General features: G+C 31.1%; 2 protein-coding genes across 4 annotated transcripts; one reads left to right on the plus strand and one right to left on the minus strand.

Moving 5' to 3' along the window:
* Nucleotides 1-9,766: 9,766 nt before the first annotated feature.
* LOC103494962 (calcium/calmodulin-regulated receptor-like kinase 1) lies at nucleotides 9,767-13,684 on the plus strand. Of its 3 annotated transcripts, none has more exons than XM_017046116.2 (9): nucleotides 9,774-10,171; nucleotides 10,471-10,632; nucleotides 10,739-11,106; nucleotides 11,302-11,455; nucleotides 11,866-11,992; nucleotides 12,418-12,503; nucleotides 12,600-12,671; nucleotides 12,778-12,981; nucleotides 13,135-13,684. In XM_017046116.2, exons 3-9 carry the CDS (start codon nucleotides 10,793-10,795, stop codon nucleotides 13,447-13,449), a joined length of 1,272 nt encoding a protein of 423 aa, XP_016901605.1. In that variant the 5' UTR covers nucleotides 9,774-10,171; nucleotides 10,471-10,632; nucleotides 10,739-10,792; the 3' UTR covers nucleotides 13,450-13,684. The 3 variants fall into 3 exon arrangements, with proteins under 3 accessions (XP_008454574.1, XP_016901605.1, XP_008454575.1); XM_008456353.3 differs by having other exon boundaries at nucleotides 10,602-10,632; XM_008456352.3 differs by lacking the exon at nucleotides 10,471-10,632 and having other exon boundaries at nucleotides 9,767-10,171.
* Nucleotides 13,685-14,915: 1,231 nt separating this feature from the next.
* Nucleotides 14,916-17,162, minus strand: LOC103494961 (uncharacterized). Its single transcript, XM_008456351.3, has 3 exons — nucleotides 16,973-17,162; nucleotides 15,920-16,846; nucleotides 14,916-15,622 (listed from the first exon to the last, which is right to left on the minus strand). The coding sequence occupies exons 2-3, from the start codon at nucleotides 16,614-16,616 to the stop codon at nucleotides 14,994-14,996; spliced, it is 1,326 nt and encodes a 441-aa protein (XP_008454573.3). The 5' UTR covers nucleotides 16,617-16,846; nucleotides 16,973-17,162; the 3' UTR covers nucleotides 14,916-14,993.
* Nucleotides 17,163-25,170: the final 8,008 nt, after the last annotated feature.

Below are 25,170 nucleotides of genomic sequence, written 5' to 3' on the forward strand. Positions count from 1 at the left end.
TTACTATTATGGTTTTGCCATAAGAGGTAAAGGTAACTATAATGGTAACAGTAAATCTGATAGGACTTATAGTATTAGGTAAACGCAATCAAAAGCAATCCAGTCACATTTACAATTGCAGTCCATTACGAATGGGCTATCGATAAAATTTCATTAAGATTACACCAATTTTCATTACGAATCGATAAACATTGACCTAAATAACGAAATTGAAATCCCAAAATTAAATATACTAGTTAAGGGGAAATATTTGGCCCGTCCACTTTCTTTAATTATGTTACTTTTAGTTTTATCTATGGTGACTAAAATAGAGCTGACGAAACATGGTTCTTATCGTGTTGCATTCATGTGGCATTTCGACCTCTCTAACTAGTTGTCTTCATTTTGTTTTTCCTATTCTAAGAATTTCTTCACAAGGCTTAGTGATGTCAGATTGTGATTTGTTGCTTGCGTGTATCTAAAAAAGATAGTAACTGAGGTACACATGTAACGCATATAATGTATCATAATCTTAGTTAAAAGTTTTCAAGTATATAGAATTTATAGTATTGTGTAAATAGTATATAGTTAATTTTGTTATATTTTTCAAAATACAAGTATATCTATATCTATATCTATATTGTTCAAATAATAAATTGATATTACGTCAGCTTAATTTAATCCACTATTTTATTTTATATTGTTTAATAATTTTTTGTTGGTACTTGGTTGAAATAAACACCTTATTTATATATATATATATATGTCATTAACTTTTTTGTTTAATATAAAAATGAATTGAGTGATGTTGATTTGTTGATTAATTTATTTGTTTTGTTTGAATTAGGCGTGAAAATAGAGAATTTGAACCTATTGATCTCTTTTTAATCTAAAATATATACAACATAATCTCATTTTTCTAATTTTGAATATATATAAATAGTAAATACAATTTCATATTAGGATGATTGAGATTAAATTAAGATCCTGTTTGTTAGGTCTTGATCTTATTGTGTGGAGTCGTTGAATAAGTGGATCAAGTTCAAAGCCATGCAATACCTAATATATCATTGTGGGTACCCACATGCATACTTCATTTTCTTTATATACATAACAATCAAATAATGTCTAATTGTGACCATTAAATTTTAAATTCCATCCAATCTTTTCTTTCTTCTAAAAAAAAATAACCCATCTACATTATTAATAAGTTATCAAAAACATAATTTTTTATGATAAAAAACATATATATATAAATTATAGTTTTAGTTATAAGAAATGAATTTTTAAATTTATAGCATTGTTAAATCTTTTGCTGAGATCAAATTACAAGTTCAAGGGACCAATTTTATTATTACATACGGCTTTTGTAATTTTTCCGATAATAAATAGTTCTTCTAATTTGAAAATATATTACCCCCAATGATATTTAATTTTTTATACCACAAATATTATATATTTTAAATAATATAAGACTAAACATTTATTTTAATTTCAAGCTAGAAAATATTACAACGATATTTTTCTTTGGGAAAAATTACTATACACATAGAGTATGTTTGGGAGTGATACTTTTTTCTCTTACCAAAAGCAATTTTCCTTCGATGGTGTTGAACTAAAATTAATTTTAGAAAAAATATAAAACCATCTCAAATTGATTTTGGAGAAATTAAGTGATAAGTGATTTTTAAAAGGGGAATTCTTGGTAAATTACTCTTAAAATGGTTTTTAAATTTAGTTATTTGCGTAAAACATTGTTGGTTAGCTATTTGTGATTTTTCTTTAAAATTTTAAATATTAGAATAAAACAAATAATTATATATATATATTTAGAATTTTCAAACATAGAATTCTCTTTCATTCTCTATATATAAATATACATCAAATAATTTAAAAATGGAATAAATAGAAATATATATTTTATCATAATTATTTGACACATTTATTAATTAGTTAACTCTAAATTAACCTAAAATATAATGGTTGGAAGACATGAAACAAACAAATTTGATTTTTTAGAAAACTTAATTATACATAAATCTTTTATTTATTTTTTTTCTAAAATCAATTTTACAATTATCATTCTTGAATACACCTAAAAATATATTTAAAAGAGTTTTAAATTGTATTGAGGTTGACCACAACATATATAAATTAATAACAAAAGAATAAGGTACTTTCTTTCCCATTTGCAAAAGTTTGGTATAATTATTTCAAATGGGAATGAAAGTGGATGGATGCTTTGCATCAGCTGTTTGATAAAAGAATAAAAATTGCAATGTTTTTCATTAGTTAGGAGAAATGGTGTTGTGTTTTGATAATCTCACTTTCGATGTTTAAAAGAAATTAGGGTCTTTCCCTCCAATTGGTTTATATGTATATGAGATTAGGTGAGTTTGGTGGACAGTTGCAAAGTGGATTTCATCATCTCCCAAATTTTCAGAACTAATTAACTCCCAAAATCAACAACCACTTCACTTTCAATAACACCTCATTACTTCATTTCCACTTGCCTCTATTTTCTCTTCTAAACATTAATATATGTTACCAACACCACACCATTTATACCTTTGATGTAATTTAAGATAGGTAGAAGCAAATTGTTTTATTCCGTATAACTCAATCACTACTATCATTACATCAATATTCGATTTTTCCAATTCTTCCTAACAAAAAAATGGTGGGAAAAAAAAAGATGCTTTAGTAGTTCATAAGTTAAGTCTATTTAATTTCACCTACTAAAAGACATAGTCATCATCTTATAATAAGTTTTTCAAAATGACTTTTATGAACCAATTTTAAATGATTCTGATGAAAAATGATGTATTTTCCCCGTAATTGGTCTCAAAATTTCAATGAATTTCTTACTCCCATTCTATTGAACAAAATAATAATTCAACCAAGTATGTAGTATCATCGTAACACTTCATATTTAATCTAAATACATTCGTATTTTTTTGTTTTCAAAAATAATTTTCATATAATTCTTAAACTCCGATTACATTTTTATCCTTGAATTTTAAGTTTAATTTCCGTTTGGTTAAAGGCTACAAAATTTTATATCTCTTATTCTTGAGTTCTCATTACTGTCCACAGTTTCAATGTTAGTCTTTTATTCATTTATTTAAAACAATTAAACTAATTATAATCACATTAGTTTTCATTCTTTTTTCACTTCTAAAATTAACAAAAATCTCATACCATAATTATTTAAAATTAAATAATTAGATGAAAACATCCATGACAAAAGATTTTCTCAAAGATAAAAGTAATTTTTAAAACTAAACTCAAAATTCAACATTAAAAAGAATAATAATTTAAAATAGAGACCAAATTAAAGTAAATTCGTAACTTAAAAAAAATAAAATTGTAACATTTAGAAATTTAGAAACAAAACAAACTAGAGATAAATAAATATAAATTTTTATTATTTAATTTAACAGCATTATAGTTTTTAAATATTTAATTTTATAAGAGTAGAATATGTAGCAGAGTTTTTTTAAGTATTACATTTCAAACAATCTCAAAATTATAAATCAATTGTTTTTCTTTTTTTTTTTTTGTTAAATAGACATAAATTGATCAATATATAAATTGTAACGCCCCGAAGATCGAGGTAAAATTTTAGTATTTTATGTGAATTTTTCCGGAATTTAGGATTTTTTTATATTAATAATTTTATTTATTATTTCTTATTTATTTAAAATACAAATATTATTATTTAATAATTAATTATTTAATAGTAATATTTTAATATAAACGTTAATTAATTTCATTTAATATATTATTATTATATTAATATTTTATTATTAATAATTATTATTATTATTTAATTTATATATATATATATATTTTAAAAAAAAAAAAAAGAGAAAGGAGAAACCCTAAGTTGTCGCGCGCCTACCCCCCCCCCCCTCGGCTTCTTCTTCTTCTTCTTCCTCTGCTCCCAGCCTTCACGCCGCCGCCCATCTCCAACATCCTCTCCTCCATCCGACAGCGCCACCACCATTCTCCTTAATCTTCTTCTTCTTTTCCGACGGCACTAGCACGACCGTCTCCATCTCCGTTGGTATCCATCTCTCAACGGCATAGAACAACCACCGCGACCGCCCCCTTTCCGATCCACCTCCCTGTCTCACGCAACCACAGATCTGTCGGCCGTCTCTGTCTCTACCGTAAGTTACATTCCTCCTTTTGTATGCCGTCCGGTGCAGCCCAAAAGATTCAGGCTAAATCGCAGATAGTCGCCGCCGTCGCCGTGTGAGTTTTCATCTGTCGTCGCGAGCAGCCAAGACTAGCCGTTCGCGTGTGCGCCGGGTACTTCGAGCAAGCCGTGAGCCGCAAGCCGAGCCAAACCGCGAGCCAAAAACTGAGCCGAGCCGCGAGTTGAACCGAGCCGCGAGCTAAGCCGAGCCGAGCCGCGAGCCGAGTGAGCCGAACCGCGAGCCGAGCCGCGAGCCGAGCCGCGAGCCGAGTTGAGCCGAGCCGAGGTGGAGCCGAGCCGAGCCGAGCCGAGCCGAACGCCTTCAAGCCGAGCCGAGCTCCTTGTTTCACCAAGCCACCTAAGCCTTCCTTCCTCCGCTCCGGGTCACGGTGAGTCTTCGGTAAGGATTGTTTTCGATGAATTCCCTAATGTTGCTACATCCGATTAGAGTTTGAATATTGGAATGAGTTGTGGCCCTACTTTTCTCCCTTGAAGGTAGTACAGGGTTGACGTTTGAGTTCTCGGGACTCGCAGTAGGCTTGTTTGGAGGTAGTTTTCCTTTCCTTGGGTTGATCTGTTGAGCGTGGATTCGATCGAGGGGCATAACCGAGTATTCAGGTAAGGGTTTTCCTACTACTGGACCTCGGGTCGAGGCCGGAAACGTAGTAATCCACAGGGGATTACACGTTAGTGATTATACTGGATAAGTGTATCTATGTTGACTGTTAAGCACTGTTATTATGTTTTTGTCTGATGTAACTGAACCGCAACCGCTAATTGTAGATTGAAATTTTAGATTGATGGATGTTGATCATGGGATTAGACGGGGAAGGACAGTGAGTTCAGTTGGTTATTTAGCTGTTTGAGACTTGGGGCTCTTCCATAATGGTATACGAATAGTTGACGCGTATAGCAACTGAGGGTGTAATGGTTTAAGCTTATACTACCTGGCCAGTAAAGCCCTTAGGGGAAATGTAAATGATTGATGATTGTGGTATGACTGTGGTAGACGATTGAGTATAGACCGAGGGGTAACGGTTAGCTTCATCTATGGGGTAGTGTGCCTTACTTATATGTGCATCCTTCGGGAGCACTAGACTGATGTGTGCATCCTTCGGGAGCACTAGACTGATATGTGCGTCCTTCGGGAGCACTAGACTGATGTGTGCATCCTTCGGGAGTACTAGACTGATATGTGCATCCTTCGGGAGCACTAGACTGATATGTGCGTCCTTCGGGAGCACTAGACTGATGTGTGCATCCTTCGGGAGCACTAGACTGAGATGTGCATCCTTCGGGAGCACTAGACTGATATGTGCGTCCTACGGGACCACTAGACTGTTATGTAGGGTACCCCCGAATAGGAAGTTAACTGTTGTCCCCTAACGGGCCCAGTAGTGGGTCCCTTACTGGGTATGTTTATACTCACCCTTTTCTCTTTTAAACTTTTCAGGTAAGGGCACAGCGAGGGGCAGACCGACGAGAGGCAGGAAGGACGCGTGAAGGCCATATGGACGCGTCTGGTTTCCTTATCGCTTCCGCTATGTATTTTGTCAGAATATTTTGACTTGTGATTTTTGAACTGGTGACTTGATATTTTATTTTGTGACTTTTTGATTATTTAAAATAGGGCCCGAAACTGTCTTTTGTAAGATTTTTAATGTTTTAATGAATCGTAACTGGTCCGTTTTAAATTTTATGTTGAATGGTCGAGTTTTGGTGTTTGGTAGTGACCTCAGCTTAGTCCGGAAAGTTGGGTCGTTACATAAATACATATTACACTTTCTTAACTTTTTATTTTCTTATTATAACATTTCTCAAAATTTTATAATTTTCACTCTAATTAATTATGTCATTTAAATCTATCCAAATTCATTCACATTTCTCTCTCTCCCTTAATCTTCAATCTCCCAACTATTCACATTCTCATATTAACTCTTTTTTATTTCTTCCAACCTTTCAAATTCTTCATTTTTAAATGTTTGGGTATAAATACCCCATTTTTTTCATTTATGTTCACAAATCACAACAAAATGGTGAAGGTGAAGAAAAAATCAAATCATGTTTTTCTATTCTCTTCTTTTTGTTTTCTTTTTATTTTTCTTGCTATATATATAAGTATTATTGTGTGTATTTCTTCGTTTATAGGTTTCTTTTTAGTATATAACAAAAGTTAGGGGAAACTTAAACCACTAACTTCGTGGTTGACATGTACATCTGCCTATACTCTTTATGTTCAAATCATATAATATTGATAATCTTTTTTTAATGTAATCATGAGAATCTTGCTCATGTTTTTTTCTTCATTTAATTTTTTTTATCAAAGCTATTTTATTAATGAAATGATAGAGTGACTTATACTTTGATTTTGTTAAAACAACATAAATATTGTTGAAATTTATAAAGTATACATAAATGTAATAAGATATGTAAAGCAAGAAATATTAAAGTCTTTTCCTTAATTTTTTACCTACAAAATCATTAAAGAAAAATATAATTTCACATTTATAATTTCATACTTTAAAAAGAAATATGATTTTGATGTATGTTTTTATCCTTTCATTATAACTTTTTTTTAGTCTTGCTTTAGTGGCAATTTTCTCATTTACATAGATTTAATGTTAGTGGTCATTTTCACATTCAACAAGATAGAAGTTACACTTCGTTAACTTTTTATCTCCTTATTAAAAAAATATTTTGATTTCATAACTGATATTAGTTAATGTTCTATGTTATTAGGGTCATAATGTAACTTTTCCATCCTCCACAACGTAACTGATATTCCATAATGCTATATGTTATCACACAACTAACAATCTTTCTATCTTCCACTTTATTTTGATATACATAGATTAGATGGATAAGTTTGCAACGTGTAAGCTCAAGATGTTAAAAAATGGAATTTGAATTGTGCAAACAAATCAAATCCAACATTCAATTATGGTAAAACAAAGAGACGTAGGAGAAGAAGATGATGAATTTGAAGAATAATTATAACTTTCATGTGTGATTTTCACGTGCATCTCACGCGTTGTTTACTAGTATATATAAAAGAGCTTATAGGGAGAAACTTTTTCTCCCAATTTTGCCCCTTTCATTTTAATGATTCTAACTATAACATTAATGGTAATTTTATTAATTTCAAAATTTGTTGAATAAAAATTCAAAAGAAAATTGTAAAGTCGCTTAACTTGTTAAACTAATTAACAATTTATATCCAAATATTAATTACATTTAAAACAAATTACTACTTAATACATTAATTAGAAGTTACACTTTTTTTTTTTTTAATTTCAAAAACTTTTAGCTTTCCAAATTTTCATTCATCTTTTTAAAAAATGATTTTCATTAATTTTTTTATCATTACAAAACCATCAACTAACTAACATTAATTAGACAATTCGCACCAATAATAAATAAATAAATTTTTGCATCTAACATCTCTTCTCATTCTACAAATTCAATTCACTACATAAAGCTCATTATGCTAATTGAAGCATTGGAGCATTGGAGCATCAAATCACGTAGAAATCAATCAATTGAGACAAAAACCAAAATAGAGGAATGAGGCACCAAAACTCACTAGCTAGCAAAATTAATAGAGATTTTCGAATTTGAGTATTATTGATTAAGGTAAGTATACACAACAATCATTAGAGTAATATCAAGAATAACTTATTTAAAATTTTCTATTCGACAAATAGTTAACACAAGATTTTTGTCATGACGATGCCAATAAATTTCTACTCATGGTAATTGCATTTTGACTACATATAACGATTTGATTTGAAAATTGTCTTTACACTTATTTTATCACGTGAAGATGAAGGGGTGGTTCTAAAATTTATTTTTATTGTATTTCATATTCATGGGTTGTCTATAAAAAAAATAGATAATTAATAACTTATGGTTAACGGTATAAAAAAAATTTATTAGCAATATGTAAAAAAACACATACATGCTTCAAACAAACTTTTTTCCATTTAAAAATTTATTGCTCTAATAATTTACTTGCAGAAAATATTATAATTGTACTATGTAGAAAATATTTTATGAAGAAATATACTTTAATAATAACATAATGAATAATATAACATAGGTATTTGAAAATATCATTAAAAATGTTTGATTTATTGTGTATATTATAATGCATAATATGTCTATTAAACAAATAATTTATTAGCACAATTTCTGGATATTTTTTAACTGCAAACAAGTTTATAAAAATAAAAGTAGGTTATAAATATATTAAAAAAAAATTAAAATATTAAAAATATATATTTTTTAAATTTTAATAAAACCTTGATACTCGACGTGCATAATACGTGTTGTCACTATATATATATAGAACTCTTATATGGAGAAGTTTTTTTAGTCCATTTTACGCTTTTGATTATAAGTGTTCTTACTATTCATTTGATAACAATTTTGACATTGAATTTCAATGCACCATCAATTAGATGGAGAGGAAAATGCAAGAAGACAATATTTATTTTTTCGGTGTTGGAAATCTATACAAATATCTTCTTTCATTTTTTTTTCCAATATTATCTTCTTTTCTATTTCTATGAAACTTTTTTTACTTTTTTTATTTTTTTAAGTTATATACGTGAGTTGAATGGAAATTTTTCTTCCATATTTTTTTTTGTTATATCTTTTTCTCTTTCTTTTTAGCTAAAATGAGGAAGTAAAATGACATAAAACCTTATTTTTCATTATGTCTTTTATCTTAAATTAGTTTATCTCTTCCTTATTCTTTTCTAGATCAACACTCTAAAATCTCTAACGTTTTCTTTGGAGAATGAGTTTTTAAATTTAAAGTTACTATTATTTTAGATGATAAAAATTTAATATTTACACGTAAGCACAAAATCAAAAAAGTTGAAAATTGAAATATGGTGAAACTAAATTCAAATCAATAATTTTAGATACACATTTTTAAATTTTTAGTGTAAAAATATTATATGACCTTTATATCTCGTAGATACTATGAATATTTTATGAATATTTATTACAAATATTCTAATTTTAAAATAGTAAAAAACAATAAATTAACAAATTAATCTCCTAGAAAAACTAACATTAAATATATATATATATATATATATATATATATATATATATATATATATATACAAATATTTTCTACATCAATTCTCCAACTGTCATAGTTATCATGTTTCTATATATTACGACTCCTTTTTTCTTTTTTTTCTTTATAAATTCTACTTCTTTCAATAATCTTCAATCATATAATATAATTCAAAATTATTCTAATATTTTGATTCATAACTAAACTTGAAATAAAAAGGCTAACTAAAAGAAAATAAAAGTTTGTTATTTACTATTTTATAGAAATTAATTTTGAAACATCTCTGTCTAATTTATAATTAACAATAAAATATCAATTCTAAATAGAATTAAAAAAAAAAAAAAGATGTAGCTCTAAATTATGTATAAAATTTAAATAAATTTACATATATTTATAAAGTATAATCAAAAGTCAAAACCATTAAAGCATTGAGCAGTGCCGGAGGGCATAATTGTTAACAAAATAATAAATTACTCAAAACTCGAAACCCAAAATACTTCATTCCTTGCACGAGTTGAGTTCTTTCTTCACTTCATTTCCTTCCTACCAATTGCAAGAATAAAACAATTTTTCAATGAAAAGAAACCCAAAATCCCTATGTCAATTTTTTTTCAAATCTTTCTCCTTTCTCTACTTGTCCTAATCCAATCCAACTCCAACTTCCCCGAGTTAAAACAACAGAAAATATTGTGCAAGACAGATCGTATTTCGACTCTGGAATTACTTGAATACCATTTTCTTCTCTTTCTCCTCTCTACCTCTGATTCCTTTCTCTGAGTTGCATTCTTCGAATCTCACTCCATTTCCTCTCTTCCTCCTTCTTTTGCTTCATTGCAACGCCACCACCCCCCATCTCTCTCAATTTCTCATTTCTCTGAAACCACTTCCCTTCCGAGGTATTATTTTCTCACTTATAATGTCCACTCTGTTGTTCCCACTTTGTATTTTCTGTAATGGAAAAGGAAATCACTCGTTTCTTCTTCTTTTTACTGTTGATCTGGTATCTGGGTTTTGCTTGTCTTCGTCTTTAATGGTCTTTTTTGCTTTGTACTCGAAGCTTGGTGGTGGAGAACGGTTGGACATGGCAGATTTGGCTTATAAATTCTGACTCATTTGTCTGAGCTTTTTTTTTTTTTTTTTTTTTTTTTTTTTTTTTTTTTTGCCTTTTGTCTGTGCTGGCTTTTACAAAATGAAGGATTTGAGTATCAGGTGATCATTATTGTAGTTGAGAATTTCGTAGGAATGAGATGCAGATCAAGTGTTTGATGAATTAGAAGCGAAGATATTGAGAAATCTGAATGATGTTATGATAATTCATGTTGATAGGTTCAATGATGCTTTGGAGAAGAAGTGAACAGTACTTTTTCTTCTTTCCAGAAAATGTTTTGCTTTCTCTACAGTGAATTTTCTCTTTTTAATATGTGTGAGTTGTCTCGTATAACTTATGAGTCTTCTTCTTGCAGGATTGTAATGGATTAAGCCTATTGGATTGACAATTGGGAAGAAAAAAGGAGGAGATGAAAGGGGAGTCATCTGGGCTGATAATTGGTATTTCTATAGGAGTTGTGATTGGTGTTCTTTTGGCAATTTTGGCTCTCTTGTGCTTTAGGTACCAACGCCGACGTTCCCAGATAGGAAACAGCAGTTCCCGGAGGGCAACGACAATTCCTATCCGGATCAATGGTGCTGATTCTTGCACTATTCTATCAGACTCAACTTTAGCTCCAGAATCTCCTGTTAAATCTGGCCACAATGGCATGTCCCATTGGCTTGATGGATTCAGGAAAAGTAATGTGGTTGCAGCTTCTGGGATACTCGAGTATTCTTACAGGTGTGTTCTTTAGAACTTTGCTGTGACAGCTTTGGTTAATGATATCTTCTACGATCTTGTGAATTGCTTACGATAAAGAGTGGCTTGATAGTTCATCCAGATGTGTGTCTGAATTTGATGATATTGCTGGAGGTATCTTGAAAACTGCTAGCCTCTTTTAAGACCTTAGAGTTTTATTATTGTTGGATATGGCAGGGATCTGCAAAAAGCCACATCCAATTTCACAACTGTAATAGGACAAGGAGCGTTCGGACCCGTTTATAGAGCTCAAATGGCGAGTGGTGAAACTGTTGCAGTTAAGGTGCTTGCAACTGATTCCAAACAAGGGGAGAAAGAGTTCCAAACAGAGGTGACCACTATTATGATTTTAATCAAATCTTATTGACTAATACTATTGAGTCAACCCGCTTATTTATTCTGATTTTATTCATGGGATATATCTTCTTCTAATGCTATAGTCACGAAACGACACATTTTGAAATCAAAAGAGATTGAAATTTCTAAGTTCTTGGGCTTTAAGAACAGAGCAAATGGAATCATGGACATGACTCAGAAAGAGTAAACAAGTCTTAACAAAATCCCATTTGAAACCTTCATCTGGGTTTACGATTTGACGAAATTTAATAAACCTGCACTGTTGTAATGCCAGCTTTGTTACATCTTTAACTTTAAGAAAGTACCCACACTTTGCTGATTGATTCATAACAGCTTTGTGTTTTTCGTTTACAACTATCCATTTAACCTTCTTCTGTTTATCAGGTTATGCTACTGGGAAGGTTGCATCATAGGAATCTCGTAAATTTGGTTGGTTACTGTGCTGAAAAGTCCCAACATATACTTGTATATGTATATATGAGCAAAGGAAGCTTGGCTTCTCACTTATATGGTAAGAAGTCAAACATATAGTTCAAACATTAGTTAACTTAAATGGAAAATGAGTTGAACATGGATTGTTTTAACATATTTCTTCAATGAGGGCGTCGTTAGGTCTTCAGGCGCAAAGAAACACAGATAGTAATATACTACAATATCACAATAGCCTTCCGAGAGGACTATCTATCTCTCCAAGTCTCATAAATGGGCAATCCACAAAATGAACCTCTTACAAAATCCCCAACTCTGCTTTTTATAACCAAGGCACCCCTACCTAATTACCAGTATGGCCTTACGAGTATCCTACTAATATTCTCAATATATCTCCTAATGGACTCATCAGCATCTCCTTGAAGGAAAATCTATTTTTGGTTGAGATGTTGGTACAATGTTCTTCATCTGTTTCTTGGAAAGTGACATACTCTGCTTGATTTGCAGGTGAGAAGAATGAATCATTGAGCTGGGATCTGAGGGTTCGTGTTGCATTAGATGTTGCACGGGGACTGGAATATCTCCATGATGGTGTAAGTTATGATATAACCTTGATGGACACTGAGCTACGAGCTTTTGCAACCTTATAAATCAATCATATGTAATTTTATTTCTATGTATTACTGCAGGCAGTTCCACCAGTAATACATCGTGATATTAAGTCTTCAAATATTTTGTTGGATGATTCCATGAGGGCTAGGGTACGGTTTGCTAACTATGAAGACTGATAATTTGTTCTTAAAGTGCTAATTAAGTACCACTTCTAAGAACATCGGATGCCTTGTCTGCTTATTCTTGATCAAGCAGGTTGCCGATTTCGGGCTTTCCAGAGAAGAGATGGTTGACAAACATGTATCCAATATCCGTGGAACTTTTGGGTACCTAGATCCTGAATATATATCTACTAGAAAATTCACAAAGAAAAGTGACGTTTACAGCTTTGGAGTATTGCTTTTTGAGCTTATAGCTGGCAGAACCCCACAACAAGGCCTTATGGAGTACGTTGAACTTGTAAGTTCCCTGTTTTCGACTCCATTATTTTTCGACTAATAAGTGCTATTTCATAATTCTGTTCATGAATGGAAATATTTTATGAGATGTTTAGACAAGTTATGGCAGAAATGGCATCTCAACTTATATATTTTTTCATTCTGAGATGTTTAGGCAGCAATGACTTCAGATGGAAAAGTTGGGTGGGAAGAAATTATGGATGACCATTTAGATGGAAACTTTAATGTACAAGAGCTGAACGAAGTTGCAGCTCTTGCGTATAGATGTATCAATCGTAGCCCTCGTAAACGGCCTACCATGAGAGACATCGTACAAGTTATCTCACGAATTATCAACTTGAGGCTCGAGCAGAAGCATCATAGAAAATCTCTGTCGGCCACAACAGATGAAGTTTCCATTGATATCGACCGCTCTGAGCACTTTAGAAAGGATTCAATGGACAGTGCTTCTGATACCCATGAAATTTAGACCGTAGCTTTCCCGTTTTGGTTTTTCTCTTGATTGTTTGTCTTGCGTTCTATTCTCTTTGATTTTGTGTAAGTAGTTGATTCTTCCATTTTTTTAAAATCACCCTGAAATTTTGTACATTACTCAGAATAGAGAGCTTTGTAAAGTTTCTTCAGTGTAATGACTCACAATTGTGAAAGAGAACTTTCCTTGAGTAGTTTGTGAATGAAAGTATCAAAATATTTTCTTTTTGTTACTTTCCTGTTCAGTAGGTAGTATCTTTCAAAATCAATCTACTTCAGTACTCTTGTCCACAAAAACCTACATTCATCATTAATAATCAATGTGGTCTTCGCTGGCTCGAGAGAGAAGGGGAGAGAGAGAGGACGAGCGCCAATCGTGGCGATAATATGAAAGTCATATTTGGAGCAGTTAAGAACAACCTCCTCAGTGAAACTGATTGTAGGTGTTGGTAAGTAAAAGAATCTTGGGTAGACACTTCTCAAATGCAACCCACACCTAGATTTTGACTGAAAACTGGGCCAGAACAATTAAAACTCAGGGAATGGATATGCTGTTTCATTAAATATGTTGAAAAATCTTGTCTCCTCAGTTCTGTTATGCAGTTTAGCTCGCATAAATCTACTGATGTGAGATTTGAGTTAACCTAGCTTGCACAAATATACTGATGTGAGATTTGAGTTAACTAGAAAATATTTAGACCAACAATAGAAAAAGTCGAAGTTAGTTTAGAAATGTAATAAAAGTCCTCATTTCTTCCTCAAATAGGGTATTCGCCCGTCGTCTGCATGAAATCGACATCGCTAGGGCAAATGGAAGTCTCCCCACAAGACGAGTCAGAGTCAAAAATTGGGCGAAAGTTTCAAATTTTGAATTGGGGGTTCATCTACTCTGAAACCAACCCCATTCCAACATTTAAGACTCTCATTTAATTCCTACTGTCCAAGAATTCTATCCTCTTTTTTCTCCCAAAATGTTGTATTTGTGAGGTCCATGTGCAGCAATGGAGCTTTAAAAGCAGTACTGTCATGATGTTGCAGTAAAAGTAAATGATGTGCTTTCATTCAGGCTTACCCAAATTTGTTTCATATAGCCTTCCTTCCTCAAAGTGATTTTTAAGAATATAGATTGGAGATAGATGCATTTCTTGAAGTCACTCCCATGTGGTGCTGAGGTTTAATACTTATGATTTGAGAAGCAACTTGAAATCAAAAGTACTCTAAAAATATAATGATTGAATAATGTTCAATAGCTTGTTGTAACTCAGTGTTTCATGCATGCATTTTATGATCAGATTTCCATAGAACTTTTATCACATTAAGGCCAAGATATTATGAGAGCCAAAATATTTAGGCTAATAGTATATCTTAACGTTGAACAAATATATGTGAATCAGGATCCCTATAGACCAATTCTAAAGAAGAATTCGAACAAAATGAAATAAAATCATTACAAGCTCAACAACAAATGGAAACTTTGGGTTAGGTTCCTTAGAAGAATGGTTATACAAAGAGAAAAACAAGTTTTCTTTTTCTCTCTATCTTTCATGGTTTGCAAATTACAACAAAACAAGGAAGCAAAGCTCTAGGGCTAAGCAAATAAAGCTCTTCAATATTGGAATGTAATCCCACTTTGCCTGCTAAAGAATCAAACCCTGCTTGGCCAACCACATCTTGTATATTTTCCAAAGGCCTATGAACCCTCCCTGCAATCACTCTGCAGATTATCAATGCTTTCTTCAACGAGCTTTCTTCTGTCGTTTCAATGGTTTCGAAAGCTTTTCCGCTCGTCGAAGTCGTGAAAACTCCTACTTCTTCTTTCATATCCTTCTTGGCTGAGAAACCATTCCTTATGATTCTGCAGACACTGCATTTCTGTGATGTGCAGAGGCTAGAGGAGCCATTTAGTCCAAGAGAGCAGGCTAGAGTAGTTCCATAAAACCTCAGCAGCTCGTTACCATCGGCAAGGCAACGAGGGTGTTTCTTCGAAAGCTTGCTTGCCTTGATCTTCACCATTTCTCTGTATTCTTCAAATCCAGCTAATGTTTTTTGCATATTGTGAACTTTGAAGACTCGTTCGATTCGGTTGCCATTGTTCTCCGATTTCAACAAGTTCGTTCGACATATTATTTCGACAATTTTTCTTGATGAATCGCCTTCCACAAGCTCAGTAACTATGAAAGAAAGAGCATAGTCAGCTGCTGACAGAAAGAAAGAAGGAACTCCATGATGACCTCAACTCAAACTTTTAGTAGCCATTTTGATGAAGCAATAAAACTTTAACCGTAGTAATATATAACAAACGTAGTGAAGATGATAAACGCAAGAATAACGAAGAAAGTCAGTCGGACTCAGCAAGTACATGTATAAGATCTACCCTTTCGCATGGATTGAATAACAAAACATGAAGAGAAAACCAAAACCATAAACTTGGCTTATATCTTAAATATCGGTAAGGATAGCTATCTAACCAGCATGCTTAGAGAGATGGTGAGACTCAGCAGCCTCCAATTTGCAGAACTGCTCTCCACATTTGTGGCAAGTAACTGTCGAAAACGTATTACCGTTTAATTCAGTTAGCGGGGAGAATCTTTTGCTTGGATGAACTTCCCCACTCACCTTAGATTTAGCAGTACTCCCAGCTGCAGACCCATTTCTATATGATAAAAGAGAAGGAACCTTTCTTGCAGCAGACATGGAAGTGTTATTAAAAGGAGAATTGGAGTTGTTAACAAAGTGCTCCTCAGGACCAGGAGTTCCGGGTCTTAGTGTACCGAAAAATGGCGAATTCCCACCCCCACCCCCGCCAAAGCCAGCACTTCCCACACCCTCTTGGTGGAAGCTTCCAAAACCAGTGATCTTGAGCTCACACTTGGAGTTGCTTAGTATGACTTCATGAGCAATTGGGTTGAGGAACTCACTGCTACCGATCGACCTGGGGCTGCATATCGGTGGTTTTTCCATGTGCCTCTTGCTTCCATGGATTACATCTTTGAGATTTGCTATGGACCTTGAACAACCAGACCTTCCAGAAGAACATCCTGACTTTCTGGATGCTTTCTTAGTTGTGATTGTGTTGAGTTGTTTCCTGTTCTTTGGATCATAAACTTCAGATGGCTCTGGTTTGCAAGGGAAAGACTTTTTCAAAGAAAACCAAACTGTTGGCATACTTTTTTTTTTTTTTTTTTTTTTTTGCCTATCCTCTCCCTCTAAACTTCAAGCCTTTCAAATTATAGGAGCATCCTTCTCATCATTATGCTTTGAGAGCTCATCGGTTGCTGCTTTACGCTTCTCCACGTCTCGAAGTCCAATCAGTAAGCTTTGCAGGCAGCAGTTTCAAACTGAAACAAATTGAGAAGACGACCAAGAAGTCGACAGAAATGAAGGAAACTTGGCAACTGTGGATGGTAGAGAACAGAGGGAGATAAAAGAGAAAAACAGTTATATATATAGAACACTTGAGTCTCAATAGTGGGAAACAAAAAGAGAGAGAAAAAGAGGAAAAAAACGAAGTATTTGATTACCATTTCAACCATTAACCTTTAGCCATTCTTCATTTTAAACTCAAGAAAGCTTGAGAACTATGAAGCTTTTGTCCATAATATTGGTTTGTGAAAGAATATTTTTTAAAAGGCAAAGAATGAAAAGCAAAAAACGAAAATAGAGAGAGAGGGAGGAATTTTCTTTTGTTTAATTGGTAAAAACTTTTGATTGTTGCTTTGTGTTTGTTGGGAGAAGGGGTGAATTCACTTGTGTTCATGCTTGCATTAGACTTAGCTCTTAGAATGACCCCTACAACATATTTTCTGTTTATATATATTTTTTCAAAATAATCTTCTAGTTTTCAAGTATAACCCCTTGAGAGCATATGTGTAAGAGACACTTTGGATTAATATCACGAAACAAACATCTAAACTATTTTAGAAACAAATAATGGTTTATAAAGATTGTGGCTCATTAATTTCTTTGGGTGATTCTATTAAAGTTGTTTCAGTAAAATAGAAAGATTATGGATGGGTAGTAATTGATGAGAGATTATTAGTTCATTAATGAGAAATAGGATTCTATGATGATTTTTCTTCCATGATATGTAAATTAAAGCATTCAATTTATCTTCATTTTCGTCAAATATTATTTGAATTTGGAAATGGTGTGGTTATGATCTTAATTAATGTTTAATTACCCAAAACTTTGATATATTTTCTTTCTTAATTACTGCTTAGTCAGCAGCTCATTGGTACAAATGAAAATGGCGTTATAATTCAACAATAAATAGTCAAAGAAACTGTTACTTAAAAGTTGTTTTACTTTTATTATCATTCCTTTTAAAGTGAATGAAACTCTTACACACAAAATTACTTTGTTTTTATTTTTTATATGGACGGAAATTTGAACTTTGAGAGAATGAGTAGAGTTTATCTCAAGTCAAATCAGTCAATACAAAGTTACATATTTATTGTTACAACATTTGTTCACAATAACAAAGATAGAACCATCCATCCCCATTTTAACTGCCATAGCTTAAATTGGTTTATCATTTTACTCATAAATTTCATAAAATTCTTAAATTGCCTATAAAATTTGACAAATGTATGACCAAATTTACCTTATTATCCATTTTTATTAAAAATATGAAATAATAAATAAATAAATAACGTGTTTCTTGTAGGCGTGAAATATGGTAACTCATTGATTCTATTATGGTAAGTGATTTATTAAATATCCTATGTAAATATGGTAAGTGATATTGTAGTAATATTATAATCAAAATTACTCCTTAAACTTTTTTTTTGTGGTTTTTTTTAAAAAAATTTCCTACCGATCTCTCTCGCTTTCCAATTTCTCTCTCCGTCCAATATTTTTTTCGTTTTGCATTGTTTTTCATATATTCTACGTAATTATAGTATATATTTAATGTTCTTTGGTATATATAGTATCGAGGAAAACTGAGTATGTTTGCAATATAGGGACTTTGATGAAATAGTTGAAGATCTAGGGAGTTGTATGAAAAATTGGTTGAATTGGGAGGATATATTAAATTGGTTTATGAACCGTATATATGAAATAATATATTGTATACTTTATGAATGAAAGGTTGTATTTTCAATTTGTTAAATTGGTTTATGTATTTTATTTCAAATATTCATATTATATGTAATAAATAATAAGTTTATGTTTTGAAACAATAGTGATTATGTATGAAGGTTAGTATATTAAATACAATAAATTGAGGAACTTTGATTAGTACAGTTGATGGAAGTTTATGAAAAAAATATGAAAATATAATAATCGAACTAAAACTTGGAATATGAATATTTGAAATAAAAGTTTGAAACAACATACTAAAAATCTAATAATAAGAAGGAAAAACTAGTTCAATAAAGAAAACTTACATCTCTTTTGGTTATGTCCAATACATCCACAACGGCCACATTTAACACGTCTCTTAAACTCCATTTTAGAAGGAATTCTAATCTTCTTTGGTGGGAGGATGACAACTTCAATTTCTGTGTTATTGAATATATGCAGTAGTATATTTGTAGCAAATCACAGAACATAAACGTATTATGCAATAGTATATGTAAAAAATCAAAGAAAATACTAATTGGATGGAGAAAAAAATAAAGAAAACAATACGGAACATGAAGAAAAAAATAAAATGTATATATATGAAATTCAACTACAATTTATGTATTATTAAATATATGTACTAGTATATATGCATGTAACAAATCACATAACATAAATATGAATAAGATGTATATATTTGATAAATTACATAATAGAAGTAGAATAAACAATGGTATATAAATGTATATATTGTTCACGAAAACTTTACTAAACAAAAATATGAATAAGATGACCGGAACATGCCGTAATTAAACAAAATATTAAAAACATGAAGAAAAAAATTTGTGTACGTATTATTGAATATATACAGTAGTATATATATGTAACAAATCACATAATATAAATATATTATTCAGTAGTATACCATAGTATATACGAATGACAGAACATTTAATAAAAAAAATATATGCTGAACATGACAGGAAGATGGACTGAATAATAAAAAATTAAACAAAATATGACGAACATGACCAGAATATGCTATAAACGGTGAAGAACGAAATAAATTAAGGAAGACAAAAACAAAATATGAGGATTAATTTTTTATATGAGGAAGACAACTAACTGGAATTGAGGAAGACAACTAGCTGGAAGATTGAGGAGAACATAAGGGCGAAATAAACTGAGAAACTGATGGACGAAATCGAAAACGGTGAAGAGCGAAATCGAAAACGAAAACGGTGAAGGACATTTCAACCGAAATCAGGTTTGGTTGAAGGCTCCAGAATTGATTGAAGAAACTACCGAAATTGGTGAAAAATTTGTTACCGGTGCCGAATTAAAATTGATATGTTTTACGTGGTGATGGAAATGATATTGATGATGAAATTATATGGTTATTAATTAATAAAGAATTTCCACATTAAAAAAAAATTTATTTGATAATATTTGCAAATCTACAATAAATGATTATAATAATAAAATATTTTGTATTCAATTTCGAAAATTATATGCTTATTATGATAAGGTTATAATTGTTCTAAAAATATACGAAATCATAATAAAATAAATTTAATTTTAGGACATTAGTAAAATTTAGGAGTGAAATTAGATCTTCTCCTAAATCTATCTATATTTATTGGAGGGGAGTTTGGGCCTCCAAGTTGAGTTTTGGGTTGTGTGGGCTAATAGCCCACTCACTTTTTCATTCTTTTTTGAAGATTACAATTGTTTTAGGGGAAGGGAAAGAAATGGCAAATTTGGGAAGCTGTGGTTGATTTTTGACAAAAATGGTGGCTAATTAGTTTTATGGCAAATCACATCCACAACATAAATACTTATTATTTTCAATATATCATTTTTACCTTCCTGTAATTCAATATATAATTTTTCACATTTTTTGTATTTTATTCTTATATATTTATATGGGATTATTAGAAACGTGAACATAATTAATTTCCAGAAAACTTAAGAGAAATTTCTTTATAAAAAACTTGAGAGAAATGTACGAATTTTAAAATTTGAAATTGATATTTTGTTAGTTTTGATTTGATTTAACATAACAAACATTTAGTTTGATATAAAAAAGATTTTATTAGTTTTAATTTGTTTTGATAATCTCCAAATTTATTTATGTATGAAAAATCATTTACATTTGATTTAATCCAAAATATTTCATTGAGCTCTTTGAAAATACTTTTTTGGTTAATGAATAAATATATTTCAAAATATTTGTTTGAAAAATATAAAGAAAGTATAAATTTGGTTTTTTTCACCGCACAAAAAGAAAATAGAGGAATCTGTGAAAATGACAAATATAAGAATGAAAATTGTCAAAATAGCAAAATGTTATTTTTTTTTATTTATTTATGGCAAAACTAACTGTCTGGAATAATTTTTCAACTTTTTTCGACAAAAAATGCCCCTCAACAGATGAGAACTGTCCATAATTAAATACAGTATATTTAAGGAACCCGGGAAATCAAACAAAACATTATCACATAGTCGATTACAGTTTATCTGTAAACACACCCACTTATGATAATTATTAACCAAATCAAATAATTATTATATTATTTCAAAGATCCTTAACCATATTCAATTGATTTCAATATCCCTTAATTATTCTCATTTTCCCCTTCAATAACTATATATTCAAACTTTAGCTACCAATTTTTTCCTTCAATAGCTATTAACGCAATGAATAGGTTCTAAAATTTTAATGCAATGAATTCTTCCTTCCTAAAATAATGATAAACATGATGCAATAATTAACCATATACAAAAACATTAAAAAAAAAAAAGTAACGAAAAAGCATTTAAAACATTCAAAATTCAAATTTAAATTCCAACCATTCCCTAAGATTATGGCAAATATAATGGGAATACTTAAGTTTAGATTCAAATCTCAACTATCCCTAAAATCATGCCAAATAAATAGTGATCTATCTTTAATGTTGTCAACAAACCGGAATTAATAGAAACCAAAACACAAGATTCACTGAAAGACAATCTCAATTTTGAATATATTAGGAAAATACATAATTCACCGGAACGTTCATGGCCATTAAAACATAAATTTCAACAAAGAACGGAGCAAAGCATATTCTTTTTGAAATTTTAACATCTTTCTATTCTAAACTACTTTAGAAAAATAACTAATATTGCCTTCCCAACATTATATTCATAAGATTATGCTATATACATTTTATTTCTTTGCTCTTGTCTACCATATTTTCGTAATATCCAACCATTACATCAAATTAAAACGTGATCCATACAAATGAAATAGGTACCCGTATAATATATGAAACAATAATTTAATTTAATATTCATCCCTCCTATATACAATTTACCAGTGAATACTTTATTCGATAAACGTGTTTCCTTTGAATTTTTTCCATGGCTTTACAATGAGTGAAGACCGTATTCGATGGTAGATGGATTGAGTCATGCCGATATATTGACTATCGCCTCCTTGATGTATATGTTCCAGTTTCATCCTCGTTTCAAGAATTTGCAAATGGGCGGTGCAAACTTATTAGAAAACGAAGGGCGTGCAAACGGCGGAAAAGCGACGGTGTTATTTTTTTTATTTATGGCAAAACTAACTGCCTGAAATAGTTTCCACTTTTTTGGTCCGAAATTATCCCTCAACGGATGAGAACCGTCCAGATTCAGAGATCCAAAAATCAAATAAAATATCACATATTCGATTACAGTGTATTTGTGAACACACTCACTTATGATAATTATTAACTAAATCAAAAAATTATTATATTCTTTCAAAGATCCCTAAATATATTCAATTGGTTTAAATATCCCCTAATTATTCTGATTTTTACCTTCAATAATTATATATCCAAACTTTAGCTATTAAGTTTAGAATCAAATCTCAGCCCTCCCTAAAATCATGCCAAATAAAATGTGATTTAATTATGGCAAATATAATGGAAATACTTAAGTTTAGAATCAAATCCCAACCCTCCCTAAAATCATGCCAAATAAAATGTGATCAATCTTTAATTTTGCCAACCAACCGGAGTTAAGGGAAACAAAAATAGAAGATTCAGCGGAAGACAATCGACCACAATTAAGGGAAACAAAAATTTGTACTAAAAGAAGAAGGTGGAAAGCGACGGTGCGGGTGGAAAGCCATTTGAAAATTTGAAGAATGTTATATATTCAAACTTTAGCTATTAAGTTTAGCTATTAAGTTTAGAATCAAATCTCAACCCTCCCTAAAATCATGACAAATAAAATGTGATTTAATTATGACAAATATAATAGAAATACTTAAGTTTAGAATCAAATCTCAACCCTCCCTAAAATCATGCCAAATAAAATGTGATCTATTTTTAATTTTTCCAACCAACCGAAATTAAGGGAAACAAAAAATAGAAGATTCAACGGAAGACAATCGACCGCAATTAAGGGAAACAAAAATTTGTACTAAAAGACGAAGGTGGAAAGTGACGGTGCGGGTGGAAAACAAATGCGGGTGGAAAGCCATTTGAAAATTTGAAGAATGTTAGAACCGGAGAAAATTTGAAGAAATTTTTTAAGAAAATTTTGAGAACTCGGTATTTTTTACCAATACATGCAGAAAATAGAGGAAAAATCCAAAGGTTAAAGAAGGAACAGAAGCGTGAAACGAAACAACTCACCCATACTTTGGGTGGTGCAAACCAATTAAAAAGGAAGGGCGTGCAAACGGTGGAAAAGCGACGGAAGAAAAATCGATAGTAGAAAAGCGACGGAAGAGAAGCCGATGGTGGAAAAGCGACGGAAGAGAAAGCGACAGTGGAAAAATGGAAGAGAAAGCTACGGTGGAAAAGCGACGGTGGAAATGCACCGGAAAGCCTTTACAGAAGACGGTTTATTTTTTTGGGAGGGAAAATTAGAAAATTGAAGGGAGAGAAAGCGATGGTTGAAAAATGGAAGAGAAAGGTACGATGGAAAAGCGACGGAAAGCCTTTACAGAAGATGGTTTACTTTTTTGGGAGGGAAAATTAGAAAATTGAAGGGAGTGCATAGTATGTATTAATTACAGGGTATTTGTGGTTTTTCTTATATTGTATTTAGGAGTCTATATTGTAAAGTAGGTAGGGGCATTTAAGGCATAGTTATCTCATTTATTATGTGGAAATTAACTGTTTTGCTATTTTGACAATTTAAAAATAAATTTGTCATTTACCCAAAGTAAAACTTACATTTTGCTATTCTTCTTGTCGCCCCAAGAAAATATATACATTTTGTTCTTCTAGAATTCTGTCGTAGTTTGGTTAAGAAATGGTTTTATGAACGTCGTACTCACTGGAGTTTCCAACATACACATATTTTCACATATGTTTAGGATATGGTTCGAGAAGCACTAAAGAAGAGTCGAACAATGAATGTAAGACTTATTTTATTTCAAAAAGTGTAATTATCATTATTAAGAGTAGAATTCTCAACTTACATTCATAACTATTTGTTGCAGATTTATCAACATGAGTTTGAAGTACATCATGGAATAGAACAATTTTTTGTCAACGTCCTACATCATATTTGCTCTTGCCGACGATGAGACCTTGATTTGATCCCTTGCTCCCATGCATGTATTGCATTGTCCTCAAGGAAGCTTCATATTCATATGTACACTCATCAATTCTACCATGTTTCAAATTTGACTCTATTATATAGAAAGAAAATGCGTCCTGTTGACAATGTAAAAGAATTTACAAACATGCTCTACTTTTCCTCCTAAAGTCAAACGTTCTCTTGGGAGGCCTAAGAAAAAAAGAATTATTTCTTATTTGAAAAAGAAAGCTACAGTGTAGTAGGTGTGGTAGGAGAGGTCATAATTGTAGGTCTTTCAAAAAACCTTTACGACGTTGAGTTTTAAAGTACTTAGTATCTTATATTATTTCCCATTGTTTGCTAGTTGGTTAAATTGTATTAGAGTTATACATACATATATATATATATATATATATATATATATATATAAATGATTTCTCTGCATTCTTTATTATTATCAATCAGTATCTGTTATTTTTTTTCTTAATTTAACAAAATAGATTTATTGGTTACATTGGACAGGTTTGATTGTGTTGATTATTTTATAAAGTTATAGTGTATTTGTACATACTACATGACTACTATTGTTCTTTCCAGATTAGCTCCACAATATTTGATAAAATGTATAACATATGTTGTTGACAGAATTATATTGTAATTTATGCTTTTAAACAATGTGAGAAATTATTCATTCTTTATCATGATCACATATTCAAATATTAATATATATTTGTTCATATAGTCGTATACTTTTATGTGTAATCTACGTAAAGAAATTAGTAATTCATGTGCTTGATTTGGTGTATACTTTTTCAATCCAAAAAGCATTATACTAAGATGTATTTGTTAAAAAACTAACAAAAGAACTATTTCCTAAATAGTGTCATTGAATCGTAATTACGATTGTTTAACTAACCAAACTTTATAATAACCAACAGAGTTAAGATTTATTTATAATAACCAATAGAATTAAAATTTATTATATTAAATAACCTTGCTACAGGTCTAATATTCAGTTGGTAACTCCTAAAAAATAGGTAAATTTAATTATTTTACTTGTACAAACCATTGCAAATAATATATTATTTCC

Source organism: Cucumis melo, chromosome 4 (genome assembly GCF_025177605.1).
Source record: "Cucumis melo cultivar AY chromosome 4, USDA_Cmelo_AY_1.0, whole genome shotgun sequence".
Classification (NCBI taxonomy): Eukaryota; Viridiplantae; Streptophyta; class Magnoliopsida; order Cucurbitales; family Cucurbitaceae; genus Cucumis; species Cucumis melo.

What these genes read in the sequence shown, in the direction of transcription:
- LOC103494962 (XM_008456352.3), top strand. Translation starts at nt 10,793, where the DNA reads ATGAAAGGGGAGTCATCTGGGCTGATAATTGGTATTTCTATAGGAGTT. An exon ending in AGAAAGAGTTCCAAACAGAG is followed by an intron (nt 11,456 to 11,865) that starts GTGACCACTATT and finishes TCTGTTTATCAG; the next exon opens with GTTATGCTACTGGGAAGGTT. An exon ending in TTATGGAGTACGTTGAACTT is followed by an intron (nt 12,982 to 13,134) that starts GTAAGTTCCCTG and finishes TGAGATGTTTAG; the next exon opens with GCAGCAATGACTTCAGATGG.
- LOC103494961 (XM_008456351.3), bottom strand. Translation starts at nt 16,616, where the DNA reads ATGCCAACAGTTTGGTTTTCTTTGAAAAAGTCTTTCCCTTGCAAACCA. An exon ending in CCATCTCTCTAAGCATGCTG is followed by an intron (nt 15,623 to 15,919) that starts GTTAGATAGCTA and finishes TTTCTTTCATAG; the next exon opens with TTACTGAGCTTGTGGAAGGC.